This window comes from Piliocolobus tephrosceles, chromosome 14 (assembly GCF_002776525.5).
Source record: "Piliocolobus tephrosceles isolate RC106 chromosome 14, ASM277652v3, whole genome shotgun sequence".
Classification (NCBI taxonomy): domain Eukaryota; kingdom Metazoa; phylum Chordata; class Mammalia; order Primates; family Cercopithecidae; genus Piliocolobus; species Piliocolobus tephrosceles.
Window position 1 is genome coordinate 42,441,531 of NC_045447.1, and position 15,591 is coordinate 42,457,121.

At 41.9% G+C, this 15,591-nt stretch overlaps 1 protein-coding gene and 1 pseudogene across 10 annotated transcripts in view; one reads left to right on the forward strand and one right to left on the reverse strand.

Moving 5' to 3' along the window:
- The window catches only part of SLC25A51 (solute carrier family 25 member 51), a 21,191-nt gene extending 11,073 nt beyond the window's left edge, over nucleotides 1-10,118 (forward strand). For 5 of the 9 annotated variants that reach the window (XM_026456158.2, XM_023203149.3, XM_023203145.3 and 2 more), the window contains one exon: nucleotides 5,533-9,549. In XM_026456158.2, the coding sequence (XP_026311943.1) occupies nucleotides 5,575-6,468 (894 nt within the window). In that variant the 5' untranslated portion in view covers nucleotides 5,533-5,574 and the 3' untranslated portion in view covers nucleotides 6,469-9,549. Of the gene's footprint in view, nucleotides 1-1,025; nucleotides 1,140-5,532; nucleotides 9,550-9,711 lie in introns of those variants that run through there. The other 4 variants (XR_004228441.1, XR_004228440.1, XM_023203147.3 and 1 more) reach the window with 3 other exon arrangements.
- Nucleotides 10,119-11,734: 1,616 nt separating this feature from the next.
- LOC111536731 lies at nucleotides 11,735-13,901 on the reverse strand (annotated as a pseudogene). Its single transcript, XR_002729810.2, has 2 exons — nucleotides 13,120-13,901; nucleotides 11,735-12,969 (listed from the first exon to the last, which is right to left on the reverse strand). The product of XR_002729810.2 is annotated as a multifunctional protein ADE2-like (transcript).
- Between the last annotated feature and the right edge of the window lie 1,690 nt (nucleotides 13,902-15,591).

A 15,591-nucleotide genomic window follows, 5' to 3' on the forward strand; every position in this document is an offset into this window, starting at 1 on the left:
GCCATTCTCCTGGCTCAGCCTCCAGAGTAGCTGGGACTATAGGCGCCCGCCTAGTTTTTTTTTTTGTATTTTTAGTAGAGACGGGGTTTACACCGTGTTAGCCAGGATGGTCTCGATCTCCTGACCTCGTGATCCGCCCGTCTCGGCCTCCCAAAGTGCTGGGATTACAGGCTTGAGCCACCGCGCCCGGCCCGGCAGGTTTAATTAGACCTTTCCTCTAGACACTTCTGGAAGGTCTTGGAATTAAAAACATACCGCTTTTATATACCCACTCACACACTTGGCAAGCTGAATTGTCCACAGACTTTTCCAAACCTTAATAATACAAAACAAAACCATAAAAAATAAAAAAAAAAAAAGCAACCATAAATAGGAGATAGAATAAATTGTATGCAGTGCAGTCATTTCAGAGTATGGTGCAACCATTCTAAACACTGAGGTATCTCTGTGCTGATGTTAGATTCCAAAATGCGTTGTTACACACCTCACTTTTTTCGCTTGGTAGTGTGTGTGTTTCTTTTGAAAATGATGGCCGGGCGCGGTGGCTCAAGCCTGTAATCCCAGCACTTTGGGAGGCCGAGACGGGCGGATCACGAGGTCAGGAGATCGAGACCAACCTGGCTAACACGGTGAAACCCCATCTCTACTAAAAAATACAAAAATCTAGCTGGGCGAGGTGGCAGGCGCTTGTAGTCCCAGCTACTCCGGAGGCTGAGGCAGGAGAATGGCGTAAACCCGGGAGACGGAGCTTGCAGTGAGCTGAGATCCGGCCACTGCACTCCAGCCCCGGCAACAAAGCGAGACTCCGTCTCAAAAAAAAAAAAAAAAAAAAAAAAAGAAAATGATGAGTAGGTTGGAAGAGGGCAGGGAATAGGGGTGGGTGAAGGTGAACAGAGTCAGGCTGATTGCTGCAGAGTCCCTGGCATTAGTTCAGGTGAGATGAGACCCGAGTAGGCCAGTGAGCCTGGAGGAGAGGCTTTCTGTGTGTTTAATTGATTTCCAGCTTTTTTTCTCTATTCATTTAGGTAATACACATTTCTTTTGTGCATTTTTATTTAAATTTTTTTTGTTGTTGTTGTTACTGGATCTGCAAACAGCCCAACTCCAAGGAATCTGACATCTCTCAATGGAGCATACAGGTGACTTCATAATCTAACTGCATTAGTAACTGGCAAAATTGGAAGTAATTTCTCTCTGTTTAAATGGCAGTGAAACAAATTTTCAGAGCAGGTTTCTTCAACTGAACAAAATATTTTGAACCTTAGAGGTGGTATGGCTCTCCTGATCAGGGAGGGACTGTGAAAGGTTTGAGCTCTGACACTGCCCAGCTCTCTGGATACAACCAAGTGACTTTCTTTGAGTGGGGAGAAGTTTCCTGACTCCTCGTATTACCTTCCTTAGGGTAGACTTTGGGCCTGCAGTGATATTAGTCCTAACTTGCTCTTAGTTAAGAAGAGTTCATCTTTAGAAACATGACAGCAAAGCAACTCAAACTCCAAAGAGGCATTAGGCCATGGATTGTACAGACGTCTACATTTTCTTAATAATAGTCTATATTCTTAGAAAAGGACATACAGACTTAATGTAACATACTTTAAGTAAAATAGTTTCTTTCATCTGCTTCACAAGAGAAAGCAAAATATTTTGGCCGAGCACAGTGACTTATACCTGTAATCCCAGCACCTTGAGAGGCTGAGGCAGTTGAATCACTTCAGCCCAGAAGCTCGAGACCAGCCTGGGCAACATGGTGAAACCCCATCTCTACAAAAAGTACAAAAATGGGGCCGGGCGCTGTGGCCCACACCTGTAATCCTAGCACTTTGGGAGGCTGAGGCAGGCGAATCACCTGAGGTAAGGAGTTCGAGACCAGCCTGACCAACACAGCAAAACTCAGTCTCTACTGAAAATACAAAAACGAGCCGGGCATGGGTGGTGCGCACCTGTAATCCCAGCTACTCAGGAGGCCGAGGCGGTAAAATCGCTTGAACCCAGGAGGCAGAGATTGCATTGAGCCAAGATTGTGCTACTATACTGCAGCCTGGGCAACAGAGTGAGACTCCATCTCAAAAAAAAAAAAAAAAATTAACCAGGTGTAGTGGCACGTGCCTGTAGTCAGAGGGCTGAGATGGGAGGATGGCTTGACCCCAGGAGGTTGAGGCTCCAGGTGAGCCAAGATTGCACCACGGCATTCCAGCCTGGGCAACAAAGTGAGACACTGTCTCAAAAAAAAGAAAAAAAAATTATATATATATATATATATATATATATATATACGTGTATATATATATATATATCATGTAGTATTGTATATATATAATGTAGTATTGTTCAGAGGGTCTTGGGATTTTCCTGAGGGTCCTAACCTGCTTCTCTGTCCTTATCAGCTACCCATCCTTCGCCACCTACGTTGTGCCCCTGCAGGCACACACAGGTAACCTCCAAGAATGCAATACCGATGCTCCTTTAGCCCAACACCTATGCCTTAGCCTGTGCTGCTCCATTGGCTAAAGTGTGCTTCACCCTTATGTGCATAGTGACACTTATTCAGCTTTCAGAGTCGAGCCCAGGGGTCATGTTCTGCCTGTCATTCCCTCTAGACAGCTGATGAATGACCTCCTGTTCTACGGGGCCTTGATACCTTCCATGATTTCATTTATCTCCCTGTTGTCTAATTATTTGCATGTCTTATCTCCCCTGACATAGGTACCTGACATACACGCGCCATTTAACTTTTATTTTCCACCTAAATACCACTAAAAATTCAAAATTAATCCTACACTGAACCTTAAACACTTCTTTATTTTTAATAACTGTATGTCTCATCCTGTGGATACATCTTCACTTACACATTGTGTCCTTTACTGTTGAGCATTTGTGTTCAGTATTTGCTGTTAAAAGCCTGGCTGTGACTATCTTATGGCTGAATCTCTGTGTACATGTTGTGTAAATTGTTTTCTTAATCTGCCGTCTTAGAAGGAAAATTATGGTTGTGTATGTGTTCCATATTCGTTACACATCGGTGGCTCCGGCAGATACATGCCCCTTAGGAACTAATGCTTTCTGATTCTTTCTGTGCCTCAGCTCTATGCTTTTTACTTTGAGAGTGATCATGGTTTTCCTTAACATCTTTTGTCCTGAATGTTGAGCAGTTCACCACCGCATGTGTGTAGTATGAGGAGGAAAAAATAAACATAAAGAACTTGGCAATTTTTTGTTCCAAGTGAAAGACCTAGACAGTTTTTTGTTGTTTTTATTATTTCCCATTGAAACCCTTAAATATGGTTTGGATTGCTTCCACCTCTTGGCTGTTGTGAATAGTACTTCTGTGAACGTGGGTGTGCAAGGTCTTTGAGTCTGCGCTTTCAATTATTTTGGTTATATCCCCAGAAGTAGGATAGTAGGATTGTTGGATTGTATGTTCTTTTTTTTTTTTAAGCAAGGTATTACTCTTTCACCCAGGCTGGAACGCAGTGACATGAACACAGCTCACTGCAGCCTCAACTTCCTGGGCTCAAGAGGTCCTTCTGCCTCCACCTTCCCAGTAGCTGGTACTGCAGGTGTACGCCACCATGCCCTGCGAATTTATTTTGATTTTTGTAGAGGCAGAGTCTCACCATGTTGCCCAGGCTGGCCACAAATCTGTGGCTTCATGCAGTCCTCCCGCCTTGGTGTTCCAAAGTGCTGGGATGACAGGTGTGAGCCACTGCACCTGACTACTATTTTTAATTTTTAAATTACTGTTATTATTTTTAGAAACAAGAGTCTTGCTCTGTTGCCCAGGCTAGAGGGCAGTGGTGCAATCATGGCTTACTGCAGCCTTGACCTCCCTGGCTCAACTGATCCTCCCACCTCAGCATCCCACATAGCTGGGCCTACAGGCATGTGCTACCATGCCCAGCTAATTTTTAACTTTTTTGTAGGCATGGGATCTCTCTATGTTGCCCACGCTGGTCTCAAGCTCCTGATTCAAGCAATCCTCCTGCCCCAGCCTCCCAAAGTGCTGGGATTACAGGCATGAGCCACCATGCCTGGCCAGTCTCTTACTGTTAAGGAATTAAAATCCAGTTAAAAAATATTTAGCCTCATATATATATTTCTAGTATATAGAAGTTTGTATGTATTTCTATTATATCTAAGATATAATACAATTGTCATGTTATCCCCCAAATAAAGGTGATCTCTAAGATCAGCACTGGAAGGTAGGAATTGTTCTGTATGACCCAACTATTTGGATCTGGATTTTTTCAGGGAGGAGGAATCAGATTTAGATGACTGGCAAGGAAAGATCGTACATTTTACAGAAGGAGGTGTTTTATAGGGGTGGAACTTTGGCTTAGTTCCTATCATTTTCAGCAGTATCTAGTATAGCTACCTCTTATCTCAGGGCAGCCTCACAAAGTCATTGCCATCTGTGAAATGGTAGCAGAGATATGAGCCCTGGAGTCAGTCAGACTTCATTTCAGAATGCTGACCCCACCAGTTACTAGCTGTGCCTTGAACAGAACAAAAGAGAATACTGGTTTTGTTCATTTGTAAAACTGGAAAAATAATACTTTATGGAGTTGTTTTGAGAATTCATGTATGAAAATAGAGTGCATGGTACATACCTGCAGGCCCTCCTTGTGCCCATCATCCCATACCTCCACGTTCCAAGGTGCATGTTCAGTGTTCCTTACCTGTGTTCCCACAATGGTTGATTATCATAGAAGCCGTCACATTGGTGTACTTGTCCACGTTGGCACATTCTATTAGTTTGTGAGTTCGTTATCTTTGAATCTCTAGCAACTTAGCAGAGGACCTAGTTCGTAGTAGATACCAAAGAAGTGTAAATATTAATAGAATGAATGCATGTCTTGCTGTTTTATTTCTCATGGGAGGAATGTGTGCCTATTTCAGCAGGACGATAGATACCGTTGTATAGTGAGTCAGTAATTACGAACTAGTCTAGTGGCCCTGAAAATTTTTGCTGTTAGGACTCCTTTACACTCTTAAAAATTATTGTGGGCCCCAAACAGCCTTTGTTTATGTGGGCTGATATTCAGAGTCTTTAGGAATTTAAAATTAAAATATGAATTTTGAGGTAATGATAAACATGTTAATCATTTGAGGTAATGATTACATGTTAACACATTTTCATGAAAAATAACATTCATGCCTCCCATTTTTTTCTAATGATTTTACAGTCATTAGAAAATATGTTACAGTTTTCTAAGCCTCTTGCATGTCTAATTTAAAAGACAGATGGAGTTTACTGTTTACTGCATTCAGTCTGTTGTGATAAGTTGTTTTGATTAAAGTATATGCAAAAAATCGAGCCTCACATAGATATGTAGTTTGAAAAAGGAAAACCTCTTGGACTCCCAAAAGGATCTCAGGGACTTCCAGGGGTCTTCTGAGAACGCTTGAAGAATCCCTGATCTAGTCTGAAAAGGAAAGTGTGGTGTCCAGATATTAGAGGATGGATTAGGGAGAAATCCCATGTGTTTAGCTCTCTATAAAACGGGTTTACCCGTTGTCATTTATTATTTGTAGGTTAAAAAAAGTCCTTCATGAAAAAGAAAGATCTTAAGCAACATGATGGATTCAGAAGCTCATGAAAAGAGGCCACCAATACTAACATCTTCAAAACAAGATATATCACCTCATATTACAAATGTTGGTGAGATGAAGCATTACTTGTGTGGCTGCTGTGCAGCCTTCAACAATGTTGCAATCACATTTCCCATTCAGAAGGTCCTCTTTCGACAACAGCTGTATGGCATCAAAACACGGGATGCAATACTTCAGTTGAGAAGGGATGGATTTCGAAATTTGTATCGTGGAATCCTTCCCCCATTGATGCAGAAGACAACTACACTTGCACTTATGTTTGGTCTCTATGAAGATTTATCCTGCCTTCTCCACAAGCATGTCAGTGCTCCAGAGTTTGCAACCTGTGGCGTGGCGGCAGTGCTTGCAGGGACAACAGAAGCAATTTTCACTCCACTGGAAAGAGTTCAGACATTGCTTCAAGACCACAAGCATCATGACAAATTTACCAACACTTATCAGGCTTTCAAGGCACTGAAATGTCATGGAATTAGAGAGTATTATCGGGGCTTGGTGCCCATTCTTTTCCGGAATGGACTCAGCAATGTCTTGTTTTTTGGCCTTCGAGGTCCCATTAAGGAGCATCTGCCTACCGCGACGACTCACAGTGCTCATTTGGTCAATGATTTTATCTGTGGAGGTCTGTTGGGTGCCATGTTGGGATTCTTGTTTTTTCCAATTAATGTTGTAAAAACTCGCATACAGTCTCAGATTGGTGGGGAATTTCAGTCTTTCCCCAAGGTTTTCCAAAAAATCTGGCTGGAACGGGACAGAAAACTGATAAATCTTTTCAGAGGTGCCCATCTGAATTACCATCGGTCCCTTATTTCTTGGGGCATAATCAATGCAACTTATGAGTTCTTGTTAAAGGTTATATGAAAAATACCATCAGTTAAGTGCCATTTATCAACTGAATAGACCTTCTAAGAAGAATGCAGTTTGACCTCTTTCTTAATTGGCCGAATACAAGTTGGTGTCATGACTCCAGCACAGTGAGTTATGGGCAAAGCTGTTTTCCTTCAGCATCAACAAAACAGAATAAAAGGTTCTAGTAGGAAAATACAAGGTTTTTTCTTTTGTTTTGTTTTGTTTTCTCTTTTGTTTTGTTTTTTATCATCACCTAAGAGCTTTAGGCTAATTGCCTGGAAAATAGCTGTCCATCTGATGGCCTTTGACAGGGAGCCTAATCCCCAAGATAGGATTCTTTTTCTGAAACCGGTCTTGAAGTCTCCTCCATTGAAACGTAAGTGGCTGTGACCGGCCAGAGAGAAGGTCCTCAGGGGCCAGGGGCTCCTCAGGCTTCCTTTGTTACTCCATTGCTTGTTTCTCTGCCCTCAGGAGCAGCTGCAGAGGACCTTCTTCGTTAGGCTCAAGCATATGACAAAGGGGCAGAACAGAGAAGACAAACAGCTTATTAGGTATAGGCTTTTCATGATAAATTGCTTGTATTATTTTTGAAACTAAGCACCTATTGGATAGTCATTATACTGTCTCTGTTTAGATATGGTAGATCAGGGAGCTATGAAAGTTCCCGTTTTGCTTTCTAGGTTTGAAAGTTTTCTGTTTGATTCTGACTGTGACCTTCAACCCTTCCAAAATGTCCTTATAATTTCACTTATTTCATTGCCAAAAGATGAAGGGACTTAAATTTTGTTACAGGTGTTCCATCTTGTTAACAAGTTTTCATTCTGTGTATAGATCAAATTCTGTTTAGCTTGGTTCCTTTCAGTTACTGGTGCCATCTCAGCAAAGGTCTGTGGTTATTTTTCGCCTTGAGTAGGAGTTGGTCATATTCAAACATCCTGTTCTCTTAAAACTCTCCTTTTAAAAAATAAACACTTCCATAACATTTTGTTTTGGAAGTCTATTAATGGAATCCCACTTATTTCCCCCTAGTTTCTAAATATTACAGAGGGGAAAAGACTCAGGATAGTCTTAACCCCCCCAGTGTTCGCTGTCTTTTATTTACTCTTGGAAATGGAGACTGCATTAGGGTTTTGACATTTTGGGAACCCCGTTTTACCATTGTGTCAGTAAAACAATAAGATAATTTGAGAGCATACAATCTAAATAAAGACATTTGAAGAGTTAGTTTGAATTCTAAAAGTAGGTAATAGCCAAATAGCATTCTCATCCCTTAACAGACGAAAACTTTGTCAAAGGAATTAGAAAATGTGAAAATATTTTTTCCAGATGAAACTCATATGCCACTTCCAATTGACAAATAAAATATAAGAGACAGACTGAAAAAGTGGATTATGAATCTTAAAACCCTTTCTGTAAATATTATGTAGCTAAAGATTGATTTCCAGCATCTGACATGACGGTAGGTTTCTTGTTAACCAGTTTTTCTTCTTTCTGGGTAATTACATGTGAATATATGCACATACTGACCAAAATAAAATCAGGGCCGCAACTTGGTAGTTTACTGAAAGTTCCTGGGCAAATAGTCCATAAAAGCTGTTTACCTCTACATGCACTGTGGCTGGTTAAATACAGTGACCATCCTTCTTCCAGCTGTAAAGGATGAAGTGTATTAAGCATTGGCCAGGCAGTAATAAAGCTAAATAGCCCTACAGCAGCTCTGTCTGACAATGTTGTGCTGGATATTGCAGTTTGCTTTCAAGGTGCAGATGTAAGGATTTAAAAAAAATAATAATTTGGCACCAAATAAATATGAGTAGCGTCCTTTGGCCTATTAAATAGAGTCAGGATTTGAAGGGAATTGAGTTTGAGAAATGAATAAATAAAGGCACCTTGGTGCCTGACCCCCTCATTCATGTGTGTGACTCTGTCAGTAGGTGTGTCCAGCTCCTCAGCCCAGGGCAGGTGGGTTAGCCTGGGAATAAACACCACTGGGCCTTTGGTTTTGTTGGGCTTCCTTTTGACTTTACACTCCATACAGGTGGTAGAAATCTGAGTTCTAAAGCACTTTTGTGAAATACAAGCTAAGTGAGAATTCTAAGGAACATGCTTTGGTTTCTGCTGTCTCAAATAAGTGGCGTTTAAAAAACAATTATTAATAAATATTTTTAATGGTTTTAACTCAGTATTTTTTTTTTTAATTTCTTTGTCACTCTTTACAGCTTTTGAAGACCAAACTGCAAATACATTACCAGGGATGGTTTTGTGTTGTCCTATAGGCTTCTTAAATTTGACAAAAAAGTTTAGCAGAACTTGTAACCAACAGCTTTGAACTTGAAGTCAAAGTGTGTTGTTAATAAGAGATTCTAACTATTGCTTTTACCTTCAGTGTGAACTAGTGTGGTAACAACTTTGAAAAGGCAGGCCAGGCATGGTGGCCCATGCCTGTAATCCCAGCACTTTGGGAGGCCAAGGCGTGTGGATCACTTGAGGTCAGGAGTTTGAGAACAGCCTGGCCAACATGGCGAAACCCCATCTCTACTAAAAATACAAAAAATTAGCCGGGTATGGTGGCACACGCCTGTGATCCCAGCTACTTGGGAGGCTGAGGCAGGAGAATCGCTTGAACCTGGGAGGTGGAGGTTGCAGTGTGCCGAGATTGCACCACTGCACTCCAGCCTGGACGACAGAGCAAGACTCTGTCTCAAAAAAAAAAAAAAAAAAATTGAAAAGATAAACATGATTGAATATCTGAAAAGCTTTAAAGTGGCCTTTCTGTTATGTATGTGGCACAAATGGCTCATGAGTGCAGGACACTTATGGTCTTGTGTCCTATACTTCATGTGTGATGCCACCAGAAATGTTATGGATTCTGTATTGAACACACTGAGAGTGGTATGAGCCCTCAGGACTGCACCACAGAGTAAACACAACCTTAATATGTTGATGAATATGTGTGTTTTTCTTGTTTCATTTGTGGTTGGGGACAAAATCGATGTCTTTGTCTACATAGTCGATATTCATCTTAACATGGTTGGCTGTATAATCACCGGCTATATTGTGAACTGTGCAATAAAACAGAATCGTGTATATATAATTACCTTTGGATACCTGAAATTCCCAAGCTCGGTTACAATGTAATACTCAGTATAAGGCTGTGCAAACATGTAAGGGAATAATGGTGGTCAATGGGATACATGAAATGGGATCTAGAGGGTTTCGAGTGAAGCCAATCATGTTGAACTAACACTGTTTCAGGTAGATGAAGTACGTGAGGCGTATGCAGTCATAAAATGAAGGGTGGACAGGAGATTACATTTGAAGAAAGGGTAAGCACTCAGACTTGGTTTCTTTTAAATTAAAATATTTCTTTTATCATGTGCAAATGCATATAAAAAAACTTGAACAGATATTCTCTTGAAATTTGAGGATTTTTAGTTTTTAATGCTGTCTTTGCTTAATATTAAATATGTGTTGCCCAGGTTGTGTGGGAGTCTCTAAATGTTTCCTCTTGAAGGCTCATTACTGAAAGTGGTTAAGCGCACAATGCTATTTTTGATAGTTTGAGTTTTATGACCGTATGAGTTTAAATGAAATATGTTAAATGTTTCAGAGTTAACACTTTTTTTTTGATAATTTGGAATAAAGTTTGTTTTTTAAGCTCACTCTTTTTGGTCTTCTCTTATGGTTGAGTAGTTCCTTAATACTAGCACGTTCCTTTTTTGTGGTATTAATAGATTAACCTGTTAGTCTTTTTATTGAGAAAACAGCACACTACCTTGACTTTTAGCAACTTAACCTGGGGATGTGGCAGGTAAAACATTCCTTTGTCTATCCATCTTATTTGGTCAAGAGGGTTTCATGTAAGTTTTTTTTCAGGTAGTTTAACTGCAAATTTTTTGTTGTTGTTGTTTTTGTTTTTTGACAGAGTTTCTGTTGCCCAGGCTGGAGTGTAGTTGCATGATCATGGCTCACTGTAGCCTTGACTTCCTGGGCTCAAGCGATCCTTCCGCCTCAGCATCCTGAGTAGCTGGGACTACAGGCACGTGCCACAAATCCAGCTAATTTTTGTAGAGATGGGGTTTCACCATGTTGCCCAGGCTGGTCTTGAACTCCTGGGCTCAAGCAGTCTGCCCACCTTGGCCTCCCAAAGGTCTGGGATTACAGGCGTGAGCCACCGCACCCGGCCACACATTTTATTTCTTAACGGTCTTCCTCATATAATAAACTTCCCTACTGAGTTGAAACTTTCTTGGTTTAGCTTCTCAGTACTTTCTGTTGTAATAGAGTACCCTCATGTAATGTTTACTCCCAAGTTAAATAGTCTGGATGTTTGTCCTTTTCAGTTTTTTTTTTTTTTTAATGCCTACTTTTGCTTTCAGAGCTGGAAATCCATCATAAAGAGAAAGTGCAATATCCTGAACTTGTAAATTTAGATTTGATAAAAAGGGTGTTTAATCATCATATCATCTGGTGAAATCTTCTAACCCACCCATAGCAGCCTCTGTAGAGTTCTGGCAGCCACTGTAGAGTTCTAGACCTCCAGAGCGAGGAGTAGGTGTGACCAGGAATGGCCCTGGGGAATCTCTGCTTAGCTACAGAGCTCTCCCAATCCCCAAGAGACTGGCTTCCATCTTAAATCTTTTCATTTACTTATTTATTTAGAGATGGGGTTTCGCTCTTGTTGACCAGGCTGGAGTGCAATGGCGTGATCTTGGCTCACTGCAACCTCCGACCCCTGGGTTCAAGTGATTCTCCTGCCTCAGCCTCCCAAGTAGCTGGGATTTCAGGCATGTGCAACCACGCCTGGCTAATTTTATATTTTTAATAGAGACGGGGTTTCTCCATGTTGGTCAGGCTGGTCTCGAACTCCCGACCTCAGGTGATCTGCCTGCCTCAGCCTCCCAAAGTGCTGGGATTATAGGCATGAGCCACCGCGCCCAGCTGCCTTAAATCTATCTGACGTTCCCAACTAGGAAATTTTTTGTCCAAATGATTGTATCTGATTTTAAAGTAGAAATTGAAGGTATAATAGGATTTATCTCAGTTCTTATCTCCCTTCAATCTATTCTTCATATTGTCAATATATATATTTTTTAAAGAGATGGTCTCTGTCACCCAGGCTGGAGTGCAGTGGCGATATCTCGGCTCACTGCAACTTCCACCTGTGTTCAAGCAGTTCTCCTGCCTCAGCCTCCTGAGTAGCTGGGATTGCAGGCATCCGCCACCACAGCCGGCTGAATTTTTATTTTTTCAGGAGACAGGGTTTTGCGCCGGCTGGTCTCACACTCCTGACCTCAAGTGATCCACCTGCCTTGGCCTCCCAAAGTGCTGGGATTACAGGCATGAGCCACCATTCCCGGCCATCAGTAATTTTTTAAAATGTCACTTCAATAAATGCCTTTCCTCTGTCATAAAGACCGGACACCTTGCTGTGGCCTACAGGAGACAGGATGATCCAGCCCTTGCCTCCCTTGCTCTCATCTCTAGCTAAAACTGCACTGCTGTCTCTGCACTCCAGCCACTGGCACTTCCTGATTACTTGGGGCATGCTGTACTCATCTTGCTCCCAGCTTCTGCCCATGTAGGTGCCCTCTGCCCTCAGCACTACCTTTCTCTACTTCGTGTATAGACTGCTGTCCTTCAGATCTTGCTTGAAATGTCACTTCCTTGGGGAAGCTGGCTTACACTCTCAGGACTCGGTTAGGTTGCCCTGTCAGGCTCTTCCTGTGTCACCGTGTTTCTATTTTTCACAGCACTTACCTGTTTTAATTACGTTGTGAATAGTTTTTGTTTGGATCTTGGGAAGCATGTATTCACTAGTACATTTTATTTGTGTTCTCTAATTTTAAATTTTTTCATCTTGCTTGATTTTTCTGCAGCTAAATTAGAAATCTGTAGTTTTCCCCCTAAAAAATGCAATGGTGTTCTTTATGTGATTTTCTTGTCACCTTTCTTCCAAGAAATCCATGTGCTCAAAGTGCTTGCTTGCAGTTTGCCCCATAATAAGTCATTGTTTAATCCAAAGATCTGAGCAGCAAACTGAGCTGATCCTTCTGGAGAAAGTAAGGTTGAACAGCCGAGACCACTGGGTAGTCGAAGAGGAAACCACATATCCTGAACTCCTCAGTCTGGTGTGAGGGGAGGACAGCAGATAACTGGATGTGCAGTGCTCCCAAACATCACTGATCCCAAACCATTGCTTCTGCCTGCCACTGCCACAAATACAGTACGACTGCCACCCCTTCATACTCAGCTTTAATCCTCAGAGTTTCATCTGGTCCTTTATGTGCAGATGTTACTCGAAGTCCACATGGAATGCCAAAATTTCCACAGGCCTTGATTTTTTTCATGGTGACTAAAATCAGAAGTAGAACCCATCAGTACTATAACACTGCACTGACTTTCTGATTTCAAAAGCAACTCTAATCTCTACAACCCATGCAAAGTTTTTCTGTACCATTTGGAACCCTTCAGGAGTTACACTGAAACCTTGATACGACTGTTTATCTTTCGGCCCGAAGTGGTGGCTCACGCCTGTAATCCCAGCACTTTGGGAGGCTAAGGCAGGAGGATTGCTTGAGCCTGGGCAACATGGCAAGACTCTGTCTCTTTTTTTTTTTTAATAACATTTTTAAAAGGATAATTAAAAGACTGTCTTTCTATATTGGCTTTGATCTGATGGTCACTGTCTCTAGGAATCATTATCAATAACATCAGTGAGAACAATTTCTTTGCTGGTCACATCAACACCAAATTCATTCTTCATATCAACCAGTGTACAGCTCTGGGGGGCAACCAGGATGTCTCCAGTATTTCAAAACAACCTAGGTGGCATGACTCATCATATCCACTTCAGTTTTATACCAAGTGCAGCAAAGCCAAATTTTGCTGGAGTTAGCTGTTCCCTAGACCACTGTGGGTCATGATTGGCATCATCCTTGAAAAACATCTCCATTTTAGGTGGGTAAAACTCATATCCTTCCTTGGCACGAGGATTTCTTTTGAGTAAAGAACCAGTTGCTATTCTTCTGCAAACCGTTCAGTTGGAATTATTTCACACTGGGGCACAATGAAAGCTGTCTCCTCACATTTTCTGGTGAAAGCAGTTTTAATACCTGCTTCCTGTAACAACAGAAAAATGCAACTGGTAATTTTATTTGAGGTTGCAACTTTTCCTTCCAGGTGATTCTGACTGCATTTCCTGCTGTCATCTGGCCCTCAGACTGCAGGAGGACTTTTCCTGGCCTATTTAACAAACAATTCATAGACCTCTTTTGTTTTACCTTCACACAGTTTTTTAGCAATGTTCAGTACCTCAGCCATCACCGTTATCCTGAGTGGGATGAGAGTTGCACCCATGCTGAGAGGCAGAAATCTCTGTTGTGAATATTTGATACCTATTGCTTTATTTGTTTATTTATTGACACAGATTCTCACTCTGTCACCTAGGCTGGAGTGCATTGGTGCAGTCTTGGCCCACTGCAGCCTCAGCCTCCCAGGCTCAAGCGATCCTTCCATCTCTTGCCAGTACCTGGGACCACAGGTTTGTGCCACCACACCCAGCTAAATTTTGTGTTTTTTTGTAGAGACAGGGTTTCACCATGTTGCCTAGGCTGGTCTCAAACTTCTGAGCTCAAGTGATCCGCCCACCTCAGCCTCCCAAAGTGCTGGGATTATAGGTGTGAGCCACCGTGCCTGGCCCTGTTGCCTCTTTAAAAAGCTAGTCCTGGCAGGGCACAGTGGCTCACGCCTGCAGTCTCACCATTTTGGGTGGCTAAGACAGGAGGATCTCTTGAACCCAGGAGTTTGAGAATTCAAGTCCAGCCTGGGCAATATAGTAAGACCTTGTCTCAAAAAAAAAAAAAAAAAAAAAAAAAAAGAATGATGGGACACATGGATATTCAGTATCACAGAATTCTGGAATATCCTATGAAATGACCAAATGAAGGTCAGCTTTCATTTGTTAATGGGTCATGGAGGTATTTAAGGAAAAGGTACTTTTTACAATACATCTCAAAGTACTGAATTGTTTTCGCTTGGGCTGCTGTAACAAAGTACCATAGACTGGATGACTTAAATCAGGGTTCCCCAACCTCCTGGGCTATGGACAGGTACCCATCTGTTCAGAGCCAGGCCACACAGCAGGAGGTGAGCAGTGGTGAGCGAGCAGCCTGAGCTCTGCCTCCTGACAGATCAGTGGCGGCATTAGATTCTCATTGGAATGCAAACCCTATTGTGAACTGCAAACATAAGAGATCTAGATTGTATACTCCTTATGAAAATCTAATGCCTGATGATCTGAGGTGGAACAGTTTCATCCCAAAACCATCGCCTCGCTCCACCTATCTGTGGAAATACTGTCTTCCATAAAACCAGCCCCTGGTGCCAAAAAGGTTGGGGACCACTGGCTTAAACAACATTTATTTTTCACAGTTCTGGAGGTTGGGAAGTCCAAGATAAGGAGCCAGCAGATTTGGTTCCTGGTGAGGGCCCTCTCTCTTGTTTGCAGAGGGCTGTCTTCTTGCTATCTCCTCACATAACGGAGAGAAAGTTCTATAAATTAGTTATCTTTATAAGATTACTAATCCCATCATGGGGCACCTCTCTCATGACCTCTCTAACCCTAATTACCACCCACAGGCCTCACTTCCATACACTATCACATTGGAAGTTAGGGCTTCAATATATGCGTTCAGTCCACAACATAAGCTGCATAATTGATGAGACTTTTCTTTATTCTCCTTTAGTTTCCAAACACTGCCAGCGATCCCTTACTCTGAGAAATGTCTAGCCAATTTGAGCTAAAACACTTGGGCGTGAGTCAGGATTCAGAGGTACAGGCACTCCATTTTTCTTTTCCCTCCTGTCACTGTTTCTGAATTGTGGAACTCAGTTGAATGAAATGGACTAGGAAAAGCAAGAAGAAAGTATTGTTTAGAATAGTTTGTGGTGGGCCCCTGCTTTGTTACTGTTAGAAGCACCTTTAAGGCAGTGACTGTTTACACTGTTTTAGGGCAGCTCACCTCTATAGCTGCTCTGCCTTTCCTCAACAGAAACAAACTCAGTTCAGGTACTCTTTATTAAGCAATTCCTTCCTTCTGATGTACACTAAAAAATGCATTTAGTTACACGAGG